General features: G+C 46.1%; 1 protein-coding gene and 1 long non-coding RNA gene across 2 annotated transcripts in view; one reads left to right on the top strand and one right to left on the bottom strand.

The window, feature by feature from the left end:
- Positions 1–12,568, bottom strand: part of LOC126548564 (piwi-like protein 1) — a 153,946-nt gene extending 141,378 nt beyond the window's left edge. The window contains exon 1 of the mRNA XM_050196791.3: positions 12,391–12,568. Coding sequence (XP_050052748.1) covers positions 12,391–12,393 — 3 coding nt within the window. The 5' untranslated portion in view covers positions 12,394–12,568. The remainder of the gene's footprint in view (positions 1–12,390) is intronic.
- Positions 12,569–19,749: 7,181 nt separating this feature from the next.
- LOC140215327 (uncharacterized) lies at positions 19,750–22,723 on the top strand. The gene is made up of 2 exons (XR_011892286.1): positions 19,750–20,209; positions 21,298–22,723. It is a non-coding gene; the product is annotated as an uncharacterized lncRNA (long non-coding RNA).
- Positions 22,724–23,017: the final 294 nt, after the last annotated feature.

Below are 23,017 nucleotides of genomic sequence, written 5' to 3'. Positions count from 1 at the left end.
CCGGAGAGAAACTGCTGAGCGCACGTTCTGCTGCGACGGAGAGCAGCAACATCACTACTGACGCAGCCCATCACGAGCCTCTCTTTTGCTTCTTTGTTTTTTTTTTTTCGTGCACTCTCATAAGGTTGCACCGGAGCAGTTTTCGGCGCACAGGTGACAGACGGACGAACAGACGAATTGGCTAGCCACATACAGCTTCGCTGTAAGACGTCGTGCTTGAGCTAGGGCCTTATCTGCCGTGCCTCGGCCGAAATAGCACATCGCATTTGGTGTTAGTTGGAAACAAGCTGCGATAGCTGTCTTGGCATAGATAAATTGAACAAATTAGGTGTTTTTGTTTTTGTTTTTTTTGCCACAAAACCTATAACCACAAAAGTGAATTGACGTCAGTGCAAATTTTTAAAGGTGCATTTTGTTTCATCCCAGTCGCCATGTATTTCTCTAATGAGCAGAAGGTAAAATGATCTTTGCCTTAGGAGCTGCAAATGACGAGAAAGGCCGCAAATATACATCAGTCATGAAAATGTGGCGGTAGACCAAACGCATCGACTATCATCACAAATGATGAAAACCTGAGACAAACTGGAAGCCTCAAGAAACAGCGGCGTAGGACTCCATCTTTGAGTCCTAGCCTACGTACGGATGTTTCAGCAATTATAGCCTCACCCCCTCATGCTAGCATGTGGGACGTGGCCACCCAGGTACCAATTTCTAAATTATCAGCTTGGACGATTCTAAACAATGGCCTTTCACCCATACCACCTTAACCAGCACCAGTGCCTGTAGAATCACCTAGATTTCTCGAATTAGGTCCTCACAAAAGCCAGAGTCACCTGACTTTTTGAGCAACATCGTGTGCACAGATAAACCAATTTTCACAAAAACGCCCAGGTAAAATTGCATAATCCACACTATCGGAGTGACTACAATGTACACTGGGTAAAATGCAATCGGCACCAGTACCTGTGGTCGTTCAATGTGTGGTGCAGAATTTATGCCGATGCTATAATCAGTTCCATCTTGTTCGATCACACACTGACTGGACAGCGTTACATGGACGAAATCCTTGAAGGAGTGGTGGATGAGTTTCTCAGCAAAGTCCCACTGTCACGTCTTCCACTTCTGTGGTATCAGCAAGATGGAGCACCAGCACACAGCAGCAGCCGAGCATGAAACTGGCTGGATGAGACTTTTCATGCGCGATAGGTTGGAAGGCACGGGCCTGTAAATTGGCCGGCTAGGTCACCTGTCCTCTCACCACTCGATTTATTTTTTGGGGGTTATGTGAAAGATTGTGCTTACATGATCAAGACGGACATCAGATTAGCTCAAGACAAGGAAAACGGATGTCTGCGTAGAATTTGAGCGTTGGTCATCAAGAAATCTACTGAAGATGTGATAAAGCAGATTCAGAACTGCGTAGCTGCAGGAGACCTATTCGGACATGTCCTGTAAGCAGCAGCTGGCGTTCAACGGCGCTTACTTTACTGACTACATGGTTTACTTCCCGGTCTGTTTATTTCGCTTTTATGTATGAACCTGTTTTTGCAGCACGTATACACCCTCATGAAAACTAAAACCGTCACTTTAATTTAGATTTGGTCCAAAGAAAGTTTCTGGCGCGAAATATAGGTGCGCGCCACGCACTCTGTTTATACGGTTCGAGCAAAGCTGGTATTTTGAAACATGCTATGCCTATTACATTGCTTTTCGCGCTTCGTGCGTGGTGAGAGTGGCGCTTCGGCGCGTTATCAAAGGGCCTTTGTTATCAATGTGATTGGCTGGACTTGAGAGATGGATAATAGGTAAGTTTGACATAGAGGGGAAGGAATAGCTGCAAAGGTGATGATCATCAGGTGATGTGCTGTGTCTTTGGGTTTGCAACAGGCAATGCAGTTGCTTTCAATCAGCTTATTTGAGGGCGCTGCTTAATGATGTGGGTGGGAGCACAGTCACGTGGTACTTTTCATATTTTGTGAGGTTTGCTTGCCAGTCGAAAAAAATTGCACGCAATTAGTAATCTTTGAAAACACAGCAGTTAGCTGTCATTTGGGGGTGCCTGGGGGTGGCTACAAATGTCTCATTGACACTTTGATAATTGGGAGAGTACTTCTCGAATTAGATAATTCATTGCATTCGTTGAATTAAATTTCAGGAACGAAATAATTACTGGCGGCTACTGCCCTGTACTGGAAACAATATGGACTAGGTTTTCTTCGATTAACGCAACTGCTCTCTTTTTACATTTCAGTTTTGGAGCATGATAAATGTGGCATCCTGTATAATTCACTCAGTAACCGAAATGAGGCCAAGCCAGATTCACTCAAAATCAGAATCAACAGTAGCCATGCGCAGGAGCACTTATACTCGGACTCATAAGAAAAAAAAAAAAAAAAAGAGGCTGCAGTTTCGCCGGAAAGGCGAAGCAGTATTAGTGATAGCCAAGTATATAACAATTACATGAAGGAAGTTTACACCACCGAGAGGTGCCAGATTCCCGATGGTGGGAGAGGACTCAAGCTGTGAAATTCAACTGTCTCCTACTATGAGGTCTTTTAAATTCTCATATAAGGTCGTCATTTCAGTGAATAATTCTTCGAGGTCACACGAAGTTTCTTCAAGGGCAAGAAATAAATAAATAAATATATAAACAAATAAATATGTGGGGTTCGGAAAGCTGGTTGGGCCCCAGCGCCCCCTCGAAAAAATGAAAACTTTCCGCCTATGCCCCACGCAATCGGCCGTCGAACCGACAATGCGATAACCGCAACGCCTTTAGACAAAACATGCCTTTGAAGTTGAAATGCCCAAGCTTCACTCCTGTCAAGCTGTACACATTAAGCATGAGCCAATGTTGATTCTGTTTAGCGAAGGCTCGGTTAGGCTTGGCCCCATCGAGTTCATGCACCCGCTACCGATGGGCCTGAACTTAAAAATGTGCAGTTACGATGACGGAAACTGCTCCTATAGTCTAATTGTGGCCATATAGCGATTAGATATCAACTATTGCTCGCTTGGCATGGCGCGTGCACAATAAGCGGAAAGTGCCGACACAGTGCTGTGCCAACCTCTGTATGTACGTCACGGGCATTCTCGAAGGCTGCCGGCTGCATTCGCTACGTAAATGGGTGTGTGTGTGTTTACTGTAAAGTTATCACTTTTTTTTTTAATTCCAGGAAAGAACTGTTTACCTTTCAGTCAAACAGGAAACAAGAGGCAGTGCATTCAGTACAGCAGCATAAACAACCTCCTTGCTCAGTTATCGACGGTGTCAGCGATGGCATACACGTTTTCTCGAGACAAATACACGGCCTGTAAGTGAGTGCTTATGCTGAGCACAGTCTTATCTACTGATACTTGATGGCACACGCAAACTGTAAGCATGATGAAGTTAAAGAACAAGAATCAGTAATAACAGCTCGTAATATATGTGTCTGGATCACAGTTGTCATTTAAGTGACTCGGCCACTCATATTGAGTGGTCTCTGGGTGGGACAACGCGGCTCGTATGCACAGATGTTTTGCTACGTTTTCACATTATTCCTTATCAGTGAGGCGCTGGTTCCACAATACCCGAAGCAAACAACCATCTGTGGCTCTATATGTCGATGGAAACAAATGCACCGCTTTGGCAAATATGACACGGAAGGTTGCTAAACTAGGCACGTCAAAAAGGCACAACATAAAGAAGCAAAATAAATGGACAAGACAACTGCAGTTGTCTTGTTCGTTTATTGTTTCTTTTTGTTGCGCGCTGCTTCAGATGGTCTCCAACTTGCCCAACTGTTTTGACATTGCTGAATGTCACAAATTGCAAATTTCGTTATGCTTGTTGCTTTCCTAGCCTTGCTTTGCATCCCTTTAAAATTTTTATCTGCCACGGTGGCTTCACTATAGCCAGCATGGTGCTCGTGTTTCACTGTTACTCCGCCACAATCCACTTCTGCAATTTATGTGCCATCCATGTGTTTGAACATTGTTTGGTCAGGCATAAGAGTTATGCAAAGTTTGCTTGCACTGCACTTCCTGAAGTAATCCGCCTCTTTCATGTTCCTGTGCTGCCCTCTGCCACACGCTGCTGGAAACGTTTTGGAAGGGTGCTGGGGCTTTTGCCGGTGGATTTGTGTACCTGCATCCATGTTGACTGTGCGTCAGTTGTACGTTTTGGGGATCACGATTTATCATTGACGGCTTCTCTGGGGCAGCATGGCGCTCCTGGAAGTCATGTAGCACTCATTAACTACTGGGTGATGAGGCCTGAGAGCTAAGAGGGATAGCCAATATTCTAATTGACATTAAGAGAAAGAAATGGAGCTGGGCTAGTCATGCAATGCGTAGGTTAGATAACCAGTGGACCATTAGGGTTAGAGAATGGGTGCCAAGGGAAGGGAAGCACAGTCAAGGACGGCGGAAGACTAGGTGAGGTGATGAAATTAAGAAATTCGCAGGCGCTAGCTGGAAGCGGTGGGCGCAGGACAGAGGTAATTGGAGATCGCAGGGAGAGGCCTTCGTCCTGCAGTGGACACCAAATAGGCTGATGATAATGATATCAGGCCCAACGTTCTTAGACATACTTCAGTTTCGCAGCTCCCTATGCGAGCCCATCGGCCGACGTGGCCGCAACGGTTGTCACTGAAACTACCGGCGCTGCAGTCGCGTCTTTCGTCATGCGCCGTGCGTCGTCTGCTCCTGCTGCGACGCGTCATTTGCACCAACAGGCCTGTAGGTACTTATCCGTCGCTAAATGTAGTTTAGATACGCAGTCCGAGTTTTGTGACAAACCTGCCGCGCGTAAGTAACAGGGACTTCACGGTGTCTGTGCACTATCGGCGCTGCAGTGATGTATCTCTCACGCAGCGCGCATCGTCTACTCCTGCGATGTCACCTCTGCGGTGGGTCGTTTTCCCCAACTGGCCTGTGCCGTTCACTCTTTGACGACTGTGTTTTGCCTGCCCGAACAGTATTTTATGCCAAGGACCTTTGAATGACATGTCTAGCTAGTCTTTAGAGGCTGCAAATAAGCGGTCGTGCACTGCGATTCCGCTTTTCAACCAACTTTTTCCCTATAAGAGCGCCACGGTGCTCCCTTCAGCGGGGGCTTTGTTTTTTGCTGCTTATTCTTAAGATGTGCTTTAATTAAAGACGGCGAGCGCCTGTGCAGACGTTGGGACATTAACGCATCACGCCCAGCAGTCGCTTGAGACAACACTGTGGTGGATTGATCCACCCCCATCAACGCTTCTTCGCCTAATAAATTTAATTGAAACATGTATTTTTTATAGTCATTCGCGGATATTATGGGACGTGCAAATGAGTTGGAAGTGATCTGTGAGCAGTGACAAGGACGAACTTTAATACTATGAACATATTTATGTCAAAGCTTAATTCATTTTCTTTTTGACAAACAAAACAAACAACAAACACAGTGACACTTTTTATTTACTTTGAGCACAAAAAAGTAATGTTGAGCTACTTTTGCTCAAAGCAATTTTGCCCTCTTTCTGGCTGCTTGCACCTGATCTGTCAGCGAGTTATCGACGCCAATCAGCAGAGGTTATATACGAAATAAACTACGCTAGCTCACTTGTCCATATTTGTGCTTGAGCAAATGGTTGCGTACACACTTCAGGGCATGTGGCACATCACACAGGAAATAAAGGTACGCGCGCTCAGGCAGGCATGGTTGTGGAATCTTGTGAGAAGGTGAGGTTATGCTGCCGCTGATTCCTATCAGCTGCCACATCGAACGATTGTTCCCAGCTCCGTCACTGACTACGGCAATCACCATAGCACCATGTTTATGCAATTGCATTACTTCTTGCAACACCAGCTCTGCTAAACTCCTGCCAGGCGCAGCACCTTTCATGGCAAAGGCGGCAATCGGTTGCGCCCAGCTCTCCAAAGTGGTGCGAACATCAGCACAAGTGCATGATCTTCAAGTTGGTCAGTTCCTTCATTTGAAATACCACTGTAGTCTACAAAACCATCAAGTTTGAAGGTTGACTTGTTGAAATTGTACGCCTGGCGTAACTTAATTTCATCCAAAATCAGTGTGCCAAATTTCTTCCCATCTGCTCTGTTGCCCAGCTGTTTTCCAATAGCTTCCATACAGAGAGGATTGAAACCATACTTGCATGGTATTCCTTTCAGAATTTGTGTGAGACGGCTCAGGGAGGGCAAGGGCAGCATATTCATGTCAGATAGAAGCTTATATGCTCAAGAGCTCGCTATCCTCAGCATTAAACAATTCAGAAGCCAGCCCGCATTGTACCGCGCGCCACACGGAGACTTTGCTTTCAACAGTTTAAACGATGTCAAATATGCAAATAAGTTCAGCCAACGCTTCCTCGATTCTGTTATCAGGCATTTCAGAAAGCCTTTTCTTCAGAGCCAAAATTTCATTCTTTTGCTTTTGATGCGCAGCAGTCGCCCTAAGCAGCCTCTTCACATTGCGTAGTTTCTGATATCGCTTGAGCGTTGCGCTCGGAGCCTTAATGCTAAGTCGAAGTTTCCTCTGTAGACGGAGACAACGGGCGCAGACTAGTTGCTTTGTAAGTACATTGCACTGCTTGTGGTGCATATTATCTGATTTCGCCGTGTCACGTTGGCCTGCTTTCACGCCCACACATATGTTCAAGCTGTCTGCTTCTCTCAGCATTCTTTCCACACTTGCAATGCTAGTCGCAGCTCGAAATAGCCTCTTGTGAATTTTGCTGTAGCCATTTATGCAGCAAGTACCATCCTCTGCAAGCACAACAGTTTTCATTACTCGCAGATGCCCAGCTACCAGTTGCCTCATATAAAATACTCCGCATCGCTTCTGTGTTGCGTCATCCTCAACAATTTCTAACTTCCAGAGCGCAGAAGGCAGTGTCACGTTCGTGAGCTCGTTGAGCACCAAGTGTGTAGCGCATATTTCTCAAGTTCCTTCTTCCAAGCCCAACAGCAGGTTTGAAGTTTAAGTGCTGTCACTACAAGCTTCGCCCGATGTACTTGCCGGCACTTGCGCTCGTTCTTTTGGTGGACGTCGCTTTCGCTTCACATTTTTTGGCTTTGAGATGTGCTCAGGCAGCCCAGGAAAGAACCGAAGAAGTGGGCCGGGAACAATCATCCATTTCCCACGAGGAATCAATATTTCTTTGTTACCCACAACATGCTTGTAGTATTTCAAAATGTCGTCGTCCTCAAAGTGGCGTTCACACACTTTTGATTTGTTTGCGAGGCGTTTGTCTTTTCCGTGTAGCATGCGTTTCCAACTTTTAAACTCTCCAGCGTCTTGCGGCGGTGTGAAAAAATGGTGACCAGCGGCATCGTGTCTCAGGCCGCTGGTACAGCCGGGGGCAAAACAGCACGGCATAGGGAACTTCTTGCTGTCATGAGACGCGGAAACGCTTCTTCAAGAAGCTTTTCAAGAGAGCAAATCACGACACATCACACAACACCTACAAAACAGAGAAGGATAACGGCAGACGATGCAGCGCAACCAACATGAAACCAGAAGTGAAAGCAGAAGTCCAAGTATCAAGTTCATTACCAGAAACGCATTTACAATACCTAGCTCAGATATGACAAATATTAGACAATATATGACAAAATTACTTAGGACAGGTAGTGACTGCTGATCCGGATCATGAGAGTGAAATAATCAGAAGAATAAGAATGGGCTGGGGTGCGTTTGGCAGGCATTCTGAGATCATGAACAGCAGGTTGCCATTATCCCTCAAGAGAAAAGTTTATAACAGCTGTGTCTTACCAGTACTCACGTACGGGGCAGAAACCTGGAGGCTTACGAAAAGGGTTCTACTTAAATTGAGGACGACGCAACGAGCTATGGAAAGAAGAATGATAGGTGTAACATTAAGGGATAAGAAAAGAGCAGATTGGGTGAGGGAACAAACGCGCGTTAATGACATCTTAGTTGAAATCAAGAAAAAGAAATGGGCATGGGCAGAACATGTAATGAGGAGGGAAGATAACCGATGGTCATTAAGGGTTACAGACTGGATTCCGAGGGAAGGGAAGCGTAGCAGGGGGCGACAGAAAGTTAGGTGGGCAGATGAGATCAGGAAGTTTGGAGGGTCAACATGGCCACAATTAGTACATGACCGGGGCAGTTGGAGAAGTATGGGAGAGGCCTTTGCCCTGCAGTGGGCGTAACCAGGCTGATGATGATGATGATGATATGACAAATTTTCACAAAGAGGCTCAAAATTAAGAACTGTGAAATAACTACTTCTCAAAATGGAAACCGGAAATCTGCCAGAAATGGAGCAACTTCTATCAGAAACGAAACAAAAAGTGACGAAAGACGCGATCGCAGCGCCGCTAGTTTGCGTGACCACCACTTCGGCCATCTCCCAAGCGGAGCTGTGACACTGAAGTATGTCTAAGAACGTTGACCAGGCCTGCGTGCGCTATTCTGCTAACAGCGCGGCCGATAAAGACACGCTGAGTTCCGTCTACCAATGCAGCTAGCTTGGAGTTTGGTGCCGCTGATGTCTGCTCTTGTACCTCGCTTTTTGTATTCCCTTTATGCGATCATTAGACATTTTGCATATTCAAGAAGTCTTCGAATGCAACCTTCCGCGTCGTATTTGCCAAAGCGGTGCATTTGTTTCCATCGACATATACAGCCACAGATGGTTGTTTGCTTCAGATATTGTGGAACCAGCGCCTCACTGATAAGGAATAATGTGAAAACGTAGCAAAACATCTGCGCATACGAGCCGCGTTGTCCCACCCAGAGACCACTTAATATGAGTGGGGGAGTCATTTAAACGACGACAACTGTGATCCAGACACATATTACGAGCTGTTATTACTGATTCTCGTTCTTTAAAGGGACACTAAAGTGAAAAATGATTTCTTCTGCATCAGTAAATTACCTTTCTACAACACCAAAAACACCACTCTTACAACTATAAGACGTTTGGTAAGCCAGAAAAGGCGCAAGAACGAAATAAGGGTGGCGACACCTACTTAAGTTCCCGCACCTGGAGGCTGAGACGTCTTGGATTTTGATGGCCTCTTCTAGGGCCTACTAATTATATATAGTGGTACAGATTGACTACATTGTGTTCTAAAGGAACCAAATACTAAACATGGCAAGTTTCGGGAACCTTTACCTGGCCAACGCGGCCCAAATGCGAAAACATACTTTGGAATTCCTGACGTCACGCTGACGTACCGGCACTAGGGTTTCGGCGCGGAATTCAAATACTGATACTTGGACCTTCATTTTCTCGTCAAATAATCAAACTATTTGAAATGACTGCCTACAGGGTTCTCAAACAATCCTTCATTAGTCTAAACTGATTTATTGTTTCGCTTCAGTGTCCCTTTTAACTTCATCATGCTTATAGTTTGCGTGTGCTATCAAGTATCAGTAGATAAAACTGTGCTCAGCATAAGCACTCACTTATAGGCTGTGTATTTGTCTTGCGAAAATGTGTATGCCATCGCTGACACCGTCGATAACTGAGCAAGGAGGTTGTTTATGCTGCTGTACTGAATGCACTGCCTCTTGTTTCCTGTTTGACTGAAAGGTAAACAGTTCTTCCCTGGAATAAAAAAAAAAATGTGTTAACTTTACAGTAAACACACACACCCATTTACGTAGCAAATGCAACCGGCAGCCTTCGAGAATGCCCGTGACATACATACAGAGGCTGGCACAGCACTGTGTCGGCACTTTCCGCTTATTGTGGACGCGCCACGCCAAGCGAGCAACATTAAACACAAGTAATTTTCCATATGTTTTCCTTGGTGTCAGTGTTTGTTGGCTTCTTATGATATGACTAATAAAAGCCGGGCCCCTCGGTTAACCTCCTTTCTTCTCGTTTACTACATAACGAGGATCTCGAATCCGGCAACATTGATGCCTTCAGGTAGCATGTGTGGGTTTATCGACCGGTTGCCTTCACCCAAAAAGATCACATTCTCGTGACGCCTGCAGCAGAAAGTATGTTCCACGTCCGCAGCCAAGGTCTGTGAGTGGTGGCAGTGGCTAACACTCCCAGGGTTCTACTAGGAAAAATAAATAACCAAGGAAGTGGATGGGAAAACGGCGCCACAGTAGCTCAATTGGTAGAGCATCTCATGCGAAATGCGAAGGTTGTGGGATCATTCCCCACCTGCAGCAAGTTGTTTTTTCATCCACTTTCATTTCCATTCATTTATCGTTTCTTTATTTCGTTTATTAAACACAAGTAATTTCCCCTATGTTGTCCTTGGTGTCATTGTTTGTTGGCTTCTTATGATATGAGTATCAATAAAGACTTATATGAAGCCAACAGATAATGAAGCCAAGGAAAGCACAGGGGAAGTTATCTGTAGGTTTCATTAAAGTGTACAAATGATAAAGGGAAGTGGATGAAAGAGCTTGCCTCTAGTGCCTCTAGTTATGGATTAGGGGGCCCCAACGCTTGCGCCATCTTAAACTCTCTCTCATGCTTGCATTTCACTACCAACTTTCCTATGCCGTCGGCCGTTCCCATGTCCACATTCTCGAATATTTATGTATGTGTAACCCTGGGAGTGTTATCCAGCACCACTCAGGCCAATGCGGCAAATGTAGAACATCCTTTTTACAGACAGTGCCACATAGTATGTGTGCTTTAGCAGTAGACAGCTGAATAATAAACCATTGTATGCTACCTGAAGATATCAAACCTGCCATAGTGAGGGCCTCAAGTGAGTTGTGATTAACAAAAATATCTCTCCTCGGTTCCCCTTCGCATTCATTGCAGTTCATCATTACAGTACCCATTATAAGCATTATTAAAATCAGAAAGGGAGCATTAGGAACAACTAAGCAATTTGTAAATTTGCTGTTCTTCAAACCATACATAGTGAAGCATTAGCATATAACATTCAGTAGGGCAGGTGTGTGAGCCAATTAACATGCATGAATAACTTTACGAAACTAACAATAAACATTTGTCCTTTGTTGCAATGGCAGATTTTTTTTTTTTTTGCAGTTCGAATGGTCGCAGCAGATGGTGCCACTATTGTATCAAATATGTTGCAATTAAATGCCTTCAGATTTCATCTAATGAGAGGACACTGATGCTGCATCTGGAAATAGGACCATACAATAACCAATGCTGAATTGCCGTGGTTAACAAATTTAGTTTCGAGTGATAGTACTTTTGCAGGAAAGCGAGCTCTAGTAGGTTATGCCCACTGCGGGTAGGATGAAAGTTATCGTACTTTTTTCTTCAATCTTGTATCGTGCACAATCAATGACGTGAAGTATTCATATATTATTCAAATCTACAAATAGTGACTTCGAATCGAGGTCCGAATCAAATAGGGCAATATTCGATTCGTTATTCAGAAGTTTCGAATATTCACACTTTTTTGCGGAATGGTAACGCACCGTCTCGTTTGCTTCTTTTTAACCAAAATCACAATTTTGTTATGTTGCTAGCAACAAGCGTCTAATCGCCTCAATGCCAACACACGGGGTGTTTCAAAATACTGTAGCTATCCCGGCTTTTCCACATATGTATCAAACCCCGTATATAACAAAAGTTATCCACATAATTTTATTTAAACATGCGTCTTTCCACGTTCGCCTCTACCATTTTGCAGCTAAGAAACCCCTTTGAAAAGACGGCACTTCGCAGTCTCAATCTTACGAAGGACAGTTTTCATCGACTTTTCCGTTCAGATTTTAATTTATGCTGACAAGCAACCAGATAAATTTTGTTCGCGAGTAGCACCTGCACAGTCAGTGCACGTTTCAAGTGTTGCGCACCTAACGCCACTCAAGCTCGCAGCCAGTCCAACACTTAAACAAGTTTGGGCATCGGAGTCTGTTTACTCGAACACGACTCAGTACCTACAGACAACTATATAACTGCTTTAAGAACTGGAAGCCGCGCCTATAAAATCGTACGAACACACGAAACCAAAGCTAGGCCTAATGCTTTCTTTGCTTGTCCATGGTTTGTCAAATTGCGTCAAACCACGCGGGTAGTATGGACTGAACGCGTGCGAACTTAGCGCAATTAGTGAACACTAAGCACACTACATGCACGTGTAATCAAGGACAAAGCAGATTTTAAATATCTTCATTTTTAAAAGTCTTTTATAACTGAAAACGTATTTGCCACACTTGTCCCGCGTTCGCCATCGGCTGCATGAGCGCATGTCAGCAGACTAAGCGACACGAACGGAGGCAAAAATAATTCAAAATATGCAGAACAAAGATCGCTATGGAGTTAGCACACGCAGCAAGCTAAAAATAATGTATGCACAAGTAAACACAAGAATAAAGCCCTGCCTAAACAGGGAGTCGTGCCTTGCGTCTCATGCGCTACGGTAGGGACCGCCGTCAAAGCGACGTTAACTTCCGTGAACCGCTACGAAAAAATTCAGCCTTACCATGGTAATTCACGCTGAGGCTGTCTTTACGACAGTCTGTCTTTTCCAGCAGTGATGCCGCACAGCTGATATTCTGCGCTTTAATCACTGAAGCGTTCGAGATACGCGCCCACCGGCACGTGCCGCAGTCAACAAGCGTGCAATGCTGTTTAGTAGCAGCGCGACGCGCGGCTACCCACACGACTCCACACAGAACCAACGGCAGCGCGGAAGTGACGTCACTTTAATAAATTAAACTAGCAACATTTGAAATATATCAAATCTAATCAAATCTTACTAGACAATCTGTTTAACTAGCAACGATATAAAAGAAGGTTGTCTTACGCTTTAATTAAAGTACACATTTTTATTAATATTGCAAAATGTTTTAAAGTAGTTGGTATAGCAGTTGGCAACCAAGGCAAATGTTTGTGCGCAGGCGCGCATGCAGGCGCGAGGCGGCGCGAGGCATGGCGAGGCACGGAGCACGGCCGCTCGATGAAAACGCACAGGTGCGGCCTGCCGTATGCGGCGGAGACGGCGTAGCTCGCCTAGTGTTCCGGGCCACCGCAGCGGCGCCACCAGTAGGGGAGAGCAGCCGGAGATATTTGCGGCGGATCGCAGCGTGACAGCGCAGCTCGCATGCTCTCGCCGCTATTTAAAGGGCGATAATAAATTTTTAATAGTGTTAATCATATTAGTAAGCGTGACTATCGAATGTACCAGGTCGGCGATGTTTCCACCAAAATATAGCAACTGTTCGTTTGTAACTAAAGTGGTTGCTTGAGCTAGTTCGCATTGTGCGCGTCTCTCTGTTTCCTCCTTCCTTGCCGTTGCGCTGTACACTCTCGAAGATGTTCGTTTATGCAACAGTTATTTCTGCAACAGCACAGCCGCTTGTTGACAAGTGTGCTTGTATTTACTGAAGCATTGTGTTTTTCACTCTAGAAAAAAGAAGACGAGCTAGAGCAACGGATAAGTTATAATTGCTTTGTTGTCCGTGTAGGAAAAATAATACTCTGTGTTGTTGTAATCACAGGCGCAGTACTTTCCTGGCGAGAGGCTTTTGCGCCAGGCGTACAAGTCGCTCAACTGAGAGGTTAATATCTCCTGCCCAGTTTGCATGGGACCGGTCGCAAGAGCTTTCTCAGGAAAACGTTGCACACTTCCATGGTACGGCCCTCCGCTCTGCAAGTCAGCTCACGGCATTGCAAAAGGTGCTGAAGAAAAAATTCTATACACCGCCGCTCCTTTATCATCGAAGTGACGCCAATTTCACCAGTTGAATGGCCAACGTACATATATATATCTTTGCAGTGTTGAACGGCAAGGAAGCTTAGAAAGATTTCTGGAACTTACATGGTCATATATCCTTTGCTTGAGCAAGCCTTCCAAATTACACACTCTCTTAGAATGACGTTGCCACATTTAGGCTTCTTCATGGAGATACTGCGGACTTGGTTCCTAATGAACTCGGCAGTCTTGTCGCCTTGTGCAACACCATCGAGTACCTTCGTAAAATAGGCAATGTCCTTGTTCTTTTCAAAAAATTGTGCGCGCTCCTCAGCTCCATCGACCTTCTCTTGAAGTGCCTGCAGTGTAGCGCTCCTTTAAGACGCGCGGCCTTCGCTTGTACGCGGCGCGTTCAAGCGAAGGCCGTTTTTTCAAACTTGAGAGAAGTTTGGCATGATGCATCTGCAAATGATGCAATTTCAGCACAGGTTTCAACCACTGGCTCGGTGTTATTAGACATTACGGTTTCATTGCTGTCAGGCAGTGAGCCGGTCGTTTTGACTAACAGGCTCGTCATGTGAAGCAACAGTGCCCGCACATTTTGCCCGTGACTGCGGATCACCCTATCTTCTTTCATAGCGCGGCCACTTCTTCCTTGGAGCTGACGTGGCCCTCGTGCTCATGTAGCTGTGATAACTGGGGAACACTGTCGGCACCGCACTTGGCAAAAGCACCACTTGGCGGTCGCCTTGTAGTGGCGCTCTGTAAAATGCAGAGCAGACACCAATGACCTGTCATTTGGCTGCTATATTGTTCCTTTCCCGCCAGGTCCCTCCCGGGAAATGTTTCGCAGCCATGCTGCCCTGCGTTCTGAGTCGCTAGGGAAACTCGTGGTAGCGGATTTGGGTGTTCTTCGAAGCATTCGTCGTACACAGCGGCACGCAACAGTTGCGCGGCATTGTGCCGCAAGCATAGAAGATCACGCAGGCGTGAACTATCTTGAGTGACACTAAACAGTAACGATGCGCGCGAATAAACGATGCGCGCGAATAAAACAAAAAATTAAAACCACTGAGCTGCGCGCCCTTTTTAATGCTCGCTCCTTCCCGCCAGTGCCTCGCGCGGGCTCTCCCCGACAACTAGCGCCTTCCTCGCGAAACGCGGCGACAACTGTAAACTCCGCTTCCACGCTCTCGCCCATAGACCGTGGCGCGACGCGGCGGGCCGCACCTGTGCGTTTTCATCGAGCGGCCGTGCACGGAGTTTCCTTCCTCCATGGGGCGAGGTGAACAATGGTGAATGTATGATCACGGCCGCTAGAACGGCACCGAGAGCGGCGCTGCTGCGCCGGTGTTGAGAGCACCGAATGCGAAGCAAAATTCTATTAGCGGGTGGTACCCCTCTCCCATCTCTCGTTCGCGCCGCCTTGATTGCCTCCTGCACTGCGCGTGTTTGGGCACGTTTCGCGCCGCGCGCGGTGTGTGCCTACGTGTGTGCGCGTGAAGGGCGGTGTACAGTCTGTTTCACAAGGGGAAAACTCGGAGCGCATTGCATCGCGATGCGGCGAGCGCTTGAGTCAGGCGGCGGCAGCAGCTCGCGCAGGTGCTCAAGGGGCGGGATCTTGAACGGCGTCGTCTGCAACGGCGGCGCGCGCTGGCCGCATTGTTGCTAAACGTTCTACTATCAGTTGCAGGGCGCCGATCTCATCGTTACGGCGTGAAATGAGCCGGTATTCTTTACTATGCGTTGTGCGACGCCAACTGATATGCCTCGAAGGTAAGTTCATCGCTGCAGGGCAGTCAGAGACGACGTACTGATTCCATACATTCTTGACGGCCCGTTTCTGGAAGGCGACTATATATTCTAACGCGGTAGGTCGCCTATCCACACTGCTCGTGTGGTGCAACAACTGCTAGAAGAGCGCACAGTCACTCTCTTGGAGTGGCCGCCTCAATCCCCGGGCGCCAACATCATTTAAAATGTCTGGGGCTCGTTGAAAGTATCGCTGGCGCACCATCCCCTCTATCAGTCGCCCGAGGATAGGCTTCGATCCAACATCGTCAGCGACTGAGACGTGCTGCGAATGAACACATACCTGATCAAGTCATTCTGCACTTCACTTCCTTCCAGGATGAGCGCTGTCATCGCTGCCGCTGGGGACATGACGAGATACTGAAGTTCCGTGCGTGACGTGTCCAATTCCCCGCCGGCGGGCAGAGTCTGTCTGGTGTAGCGAATGATTGTCGAGAAAAATCATTTCCAGCTCATTGTCTGAACCTAAAACATTCATTTAATCGTATCCGTTTGTTTCATCGTGTTCGACTCCCATAGTTATCATTGTTGAGTGCTTTGTTTTCCTTTCGAGTCAAACAAAGACTGAACACGTTGCGCGCACATCTTAGTGCGTCTTGTCGCTGCTTATTACGGTAGCACACACAGTGAAGAAATATACGTGCATTGCCCCTGACAGTAGCACGCTTCCCGACAATGCGGCCAGCGCGCGCCGCCGTAGCAGACGACGCAGATCACGACTCCGCCCCTCGAGCGTCTGCGCCTGCTCGAGCTGCTGCCACCGCACGACTCCATTGCTTGCCGCATCGCGATGCAATACGTTCCGAGTTTTCCCCTAAGTGTGAAACAGACTGTACACGCTTCTATTTGCCTTTCAGAAGATCGGTACGCTTGACGATTGTTTTTATGGCTGCAATGCGGCGAAAGGGCAGCGTCTGCTTAACCATGTAAGTGACGCTGAGCAGGTGATTGGAAACGACATCGTATGTACCGCCGGAAAAATCGTCAGCACATACGATGCGGCACATACATACGGCACATACGAGCTAAAGTCATTTTTGCAGTTTCTCACAATATGTTTGCTACAAATCCGTGTTGTCTCTGATGGCGACAACGGTCTTCCATCGACACTGTGCGGAAATAAACAAAATATTAAATGATATTGCGCGACAAAAAACGACACGGACGTGAGAGACGACACACCAAGCGCTTGGTGTGTCGACACACCAAGCGCATGTCATCGATACACCAAGCGCTTGGTGTGTCGTCTCTCACGTCCGTGTCGTTTTTTGTCGCGCAATATCATTTAAGTAATGGATTACCAACTTGCCCGGAATGCTGCTCTCAAAAATATGTCGCTGCATAGCACAAGTATGACATGCGAACACAACTTTAACTAGTGCGTCCCCTACAATATGGAATAGAAGCAGCAGTGTAGACAGCTTGGCCATTTTTTAACAGTGCTCAAGAGACGGAAGTTGAAAGTATTAGTAATCATTCCTGCTTCAGCAATGCCGGCGCGACCAAGACGCGGGCGTGTATCGTCCAGCAACTCGATCGATCGGTGCAGTGGTGAAGCGGGAATGAACTCTGGTCATGCTCAATGCATCGTGCACATATTCACTTTCTCGGCACGCGTGAACTTCGGCCACTGCTAGCGCATACAACAGAAGTGGTTTCCATTCTTGGGCAGCGCACACATAAACGAAACACGAGAAAGACGAAAGGACAAGCGCTCGTCGAACAACTTAAAAGTTTTTATATGAATAAAAGGATTATGTACCGAGTAATTATTAAATTCATGTGGGTTACATATAAAAACTGTCATACACTCAGGAGTGATCAATGAACGAGCTCGCTTCGTTTTCCAGTTGTTTACTTCGCTCGGCGCACCGCAGTAATCCATGTGTGTCGTCTGCTTATTTCGTACCATTTTCTTGTGAATCGGCAGAATCGTGTTTACATTGCTGTCGTGACAGTTAACAACACAATAATAATTTCCGGTCATCCGAAGAGGCGCCGTCGCAAACAAGAGACGTTTCGCGCGCAGCGCGAACTGAACGCGGGCGCGACCGAGGCAAGCGGCGGCGGAAACCTACACCCGTTGGAGATGAAATCGTTCCGCCAGGGGAGAAACGAGCGCTGGCGTCTAGGATGAAACTTGGCGTGCGGTCGTCTATGCGCACTTGGTCCATTCAGCGGCCGTGATATGACTCTGCCTAGGCACTACGGAGAAGGTTTCTTGCGCGTTGTAGGCGTTTGTCCCTAGGCGTGTCGGCATTGCGGAGTGGGGTCGAGTTTGTTTACGCTCGGACGCTGGCTGCCGGCGCGGCAAAATAGGTGAAGCAGCGGGCACTGCTGACCTCCGATTTGGCGATCGCTGTGTCGGACAGACTGTCTCGCACCTGCGGCCCTCGTGCCAAGTCAGTCTTGGCAAATCATAACTTTCTCGCGCCTTACGGCGATGTACCTTGTAAATAACATCACAGATGTTTCTGTGGGAGCAACTATAGTGGCGACCGTGGTAGAGCCCGGGCCGCATATATAGACCTCAGACTCTGCCCAGGCGGCGCTGCGGAAAAACCCGTCACCAGCGCCCCCATCGCAGCCTTGGCGCTAACTGGGTAGTGCAAGAAAAGCTGTCCGCAAGCGAAGGTGCATAGACCACAATGGACCCTTCTCTTTCGTTTGTGTTGAGGCACGGTTTCCTAAAAATCAAGGACCTGGAAAACTTCTTCCGCCTATCCACGCTTCGGAAAGGAAGCTCAGCAGGGCGAAGTACGTGTACAATATAAAATAAAGTCTCAAGTGTTATTTCGGCGTGCTGCAACTCGCAAGTACGGAGAGCATCAGGTTTGTCTATAGGCATATCAGCATAAAAATCTAAGGATTTCAAATTGGTTCATGTTGAATATGTCCTGAACACAAGACTTAAGTATCTCCTATATTTTTATGTATTTTATTGTAATGTTTTGTCTCGCAATTATTTACAGAGAGTAAATCTTTTAATAGCCTTTTCCAGGGCAGCAGACAGAAAACGGTTTCCAAGGCAGCGAACAGCTCTCATAACGAAAGTAAGCTTCCTACAGTGCCTACGCGCTGCATCTTTCTTTCTCGCAGGAGCTACAGCATCGCTCAGTACCTTAATTTGAACTTTTCGCAGACGCTTCGAGCAACAAGCGCGCACAAATAAATGTAAATAAACGCGACATTTGTTTTTTCTTTACACACATGCGTTACCTCGCAATTACTCATCCAGTGCTCCTATACAGCAACTTTATTGCTCACATTTGAAAAACGCAGTCGAGCAGGCTCAGTACATTGCGAAGCGTGCTTGTTGTATCGGCGCAGGACATGCAAAATACCGAAAGTAGAAATGTGCTCGCGATACGACGATGCTCTAGAACAGGATTTTGAATTCATAAACGAACCAAAATGTTTGGTTACGCTGACCTGCCAAATCTCCCCGTTCCACTTGTTGAGTCAAGCGGACGCGGACGTCTGTTAAAAGGTGGAGATATCGATGGTACATAAGCAGCCCAATGGGCATTGAAACTCCCTCGGACGTCCGGATAAGATCCTGACGTCCAAGTCCTAGAGCAGTCGTCCTGGGGACATCCAGTGGATATCATTATCGGACTAATTTCAACATCCAGTTCTTATCCTCCTGCGGACATCCTTAGGTCATTCGTGCTGGACATTTCGCCAATGTCCCGAGCAGGACTTCGTTCGGACTTGAGTGACGAACTGCTCTGTTGCTGAGCATTTCTGCACTTGCAAATATCAACGTAGAACCGGCCTTGAGTTCATTCAAGCTAACTACAGCTAACTTTGTTCAGTAGAGGCATCAACGTTTGTCGGCGAAATATCAATGAGTCCTCAAACATGCAGCATAAAATAAACCAAATTCGATCGAATTCTACCTGCCCATGGGATTTTTTTCTTCTGGTGGAGAGCATACAGGCTACCACGGAGGCAGGTTATAGTGGACTGGTTCTAAAGCACAGCGTGATCGTAAAAGCTACCAAGCTTGTGTGACCGTCTCATTATTATTGCTTGCAGAGCCACAGAAACATTTCTGTGCTTAGAGTGCTTACGCGTTATCAAACATATCCTTTTTGCACCATCACGCTCGCCAGATATCGATGTGACCAGAGACCGACTGTCCCATTGTATAGTTGACGTCCATTTACGACGCTTTTCAAATAATAATTAACAGCAGCCTCTCATTTGGAAACTTCAGAAATATTTCTATCATCCCTAAAAACGCAGAAAACGCGTCGCAAGCGTACCCATTATGCTACCAGCGCAATCTTTTCTGAAACTTAGCATAGCCTGCATTCTTTTTCGCGGGAGACTATTTCTATTTATCGTTTGGGGCATCCTTCTGGCAGTATTTTTGAAAGTGTGGATGGGCAGAATTTCACTGATGGCATTAACCCTGTTTTTGTATACACTGCTGTTGTGACAGTTAACAACACAATAATAATTTCCAGTCATCCGAGGAGGCGCCGTCGGAAACAAGAGACGTTTCGCGCGCAGCGCGAGCTAAGCGCGGGCGCGACCTTGAATGGAAGCGGCGAAAACGTGCACCTGTGGGAGGTGCAATCGTTCCGCCAGGAGAGAAACGAGCGCCATGCGAGCGCTGACGTCTAGGATGAAACTTGGCGTGCGAAAAAGGCGCGAAGGCGAGCGTTTCGCGCGTTTATTGTGAGTGCATAGGCGCCATTTTCAGTTGTCACTACGGCTGCGCAAGGTGCTCAAGGATGTTGTTTCTTTCTCCTGGGCTCCTGGCCGGGTTGGCCCCACAGAAAAGGTAAGCTGAAGCGTGCCTGGACTTTATACTATACTATGTGTTGTCGGTATGTTCTACAGGCCACATATGCGCAGTAGTTCGCGTGAGCGGCTTTCTTTTAGTCGCATATATGCAAGGAGGCGCTGCTGTACGCGATTGTTTGCGGTCGCATACGTCGCTGGGAGCTGCTACTGACTATTAATACTCTGTAGCGCACGCAAAGTATGCAGAGAGCTCGCAAGAGATTTGCTGAAGAGACAGCGGCACGGGAGACGAAGAAATCCTTTCAACTTCTCTATTCTCCGTGCACCGGGCAGGAGTGTTCTCCGACCAGTCCATCTGTTGTTTCGCAGTCCTTGTGCAAACGGTTGGAAACCGTACCTTGTGTTAACGTGAACGAAATCGTTCAGAAACCCGAGTCGTCAGAATATGACACACTTTCAGGGGACTCCACATTCTGTGACCGCGACTACTCCGGGCGATTGAGATTCGGTGCGAATGGCTTTCCACTTCGTGAGTCAGGCAGCAATGTATGCATATTTAATTTCTATAGTAACGCATGATAAAATTGAAAATTTTTATATTAGCTGGTGAGATTGTAAATGTGGAATTTAATACAAGTAATACTTTGGGATCTCCTAAACATAACTACTGGCTTGTAAATGCCTAAACATACAGCACAGCTGTATAATTGAGCCTTTACCCCACCGTCAAGGTATCTAATTACTAAAGAAATCCTAAAATTAGCAGCTTTGTGACCTAGGCTAATTTGGAGCAATATATTAAAATATGCGCACTGTATTGCAATGTCAGGTGATTGTAAGTTTACACTATTCACATTAAACAAACTATTCTCATAGAGTAGTGTTTGCAGTCTTTTGCTTCGTAAATTGGTAACTCGTTCCATGGAAGAAATGTTTTTATTCTTGTTTTGGCGTGGCTGTTGCAGGCAGGTAATTTTTGAGCTGACAGTCAGGTTTGTTAATTTATTATGTATCTTTCCTAGTACAAAATAGGAGGTGTTTTGCCATATTGTGGTGGTAACAACATTGAGATTTTATTACTGGTCACAGTTGTCGAACTTGTTCAAGCATGGGTTCTTTCTTCAGATGCGTTATGCCACTGTTGAATTCACCAAAGCTGAAGAAGTGGAAGTTGTTCTTACAAGTTGGATCTCCGACAACAAGTGTTGGTGGCCAGCTCACGCAAAGCCCGAAAAGCTTACGTCAATGGTGAAAAAAATCACACCCGGTGGAATCAACGTGGAAACAGTTTGACATTTCTGTAAAAGGGTTATTGGTGGGAGCCATGTTTTGGCATGGTGATTTTTTAGAACAAAATGAGAGTAAAAACTTGACCATTGCATTGTCATTTCTTGTTCAGCCACATACGATCATGCACGTAAAAAGCTGAATAAAAGTCAGTTCACATCGGACCTGAGCAGTGACCCTGACATGGTTAAAAAAAGACGCTGCCGAGCACCATTTGTACACACAGACTCGGATTAAAGTGACTCGCAACCTTCTCCAAGCTCTCTGAAGCAGCTGCGAATCCCAGAGGTTCCCGAAGATATTCCGCAGAGTGAGGTAAATGTGGTCACTACAGCTTTGTAATGCAAAAAATATAGCTGCTGTAAATAAAATATAATGATTACTTTATTTGTACGATGGTGCCCCTTTAAAGCTTTCTCTTAGTTTATGATTGCTTGCTCTGTCTAACATCTGTGAATGTGTCCCATGTTTTGTCCATCTGTGCAAGAGAGCTCCGTGGGGGACAACGGTGCCATTCCGGTTCTATGAGCCTGAGTTCATTTGCTGTTTCCAAGGTATTGCTAGATAAAGCTGCTTGAAAAAAGGCATGGTCCAAATAATTTAGGTCTCAGCTGTGTGATATTTTAGGTGTGAGTATTGCCAGTACCTTTATGTTCCTTAGTCATTACTGAATGTAGTGAAATGTGATAGCGTACTGATTGCCAACTTTTTTTCTGGGATTCGACGAGCCTCACCTCACGATTCATTCACGCTAATGAAACAGTCAATGCCTGTGCTCTCTTCATGTCTCGTATTCCATGTGGCATTCTGTGCTTCTTTTTTCATGTTCCCTGATGTTAAGGTGAAGAATAAGTGTATTGCAGTGAAAGAAGTGTACCATGCTTTTGAAGTACACTGAGGGCTACACCTGGTCCTGCCTACCTTGATGTTTCTAAATATGTATTATCGCGATAGTGGTGCTTAGTAGACGTTCTTATATTATGTGATCTCATTTCACTCTTGTAGCACTTGGGGGCTGGAAATTTTAATGTACTGCTGTAAAAGCTGTCACCTGCAGCCTTTGTCTTAGTTTGTGGTAATAAGTTGTTGTCATTTATTATAATGCAGGACTGTCATATGCATTCTGTCTCTGAATCTTATAGGTTTGCAGTATCTTGTCTCGTGACCAGTTCTGTGTTTGTATACTTGTAACACTTGCATTACTAGCGACTCTCTGTATTAAATCGAGCTTTTGTAATAGAAATGAATAAAAATATCTGTGAAAGTGATTGTCTCTCCATTTTATGTAAACTTAGCTTGCTTTGGAGTCTGCGTTCCATGGGTGCAAGTTGTATTTTCATTAGTACATGTCAGTACTGCATCATCTTAGCAGCACAGATTCTACAGAAGGCCAATGTTTACGCTAACTGTGCTGTTTAGCCCATTTAAATAAAAATGAACATCCTGCAGACATCCCTTAATGGTCCACGGTTCGTCGTACGGATGTGTGACGGACGTTTAGCAATGAAAACGCAAACAAATTCTTGCGTCCGTGGAACATCCGTATATCCGTTCTAGA

This window comes from Dermacentor andersoni, chromosome 1 (assembly GCF_023375885.2).
Source record: "Dermacentor andersoni chromosome 1, qqDerAnde1_hic_scaffold, whole genome shotgun sequence".
In the NCBI taxonomy this organism is placed as follows: domain Eukaryota; kingdom Metazoa; phylum Arthropoda; class Arachnida; order Ixodida; family Ixodidae; genus Dermacentor; species Dermacentor andersoni.
The sequence above is the reverse complement of the archived record's forward strand: the minus strand, read 5'-3'. Positions and strand labels throughout refer to the sequence as shown.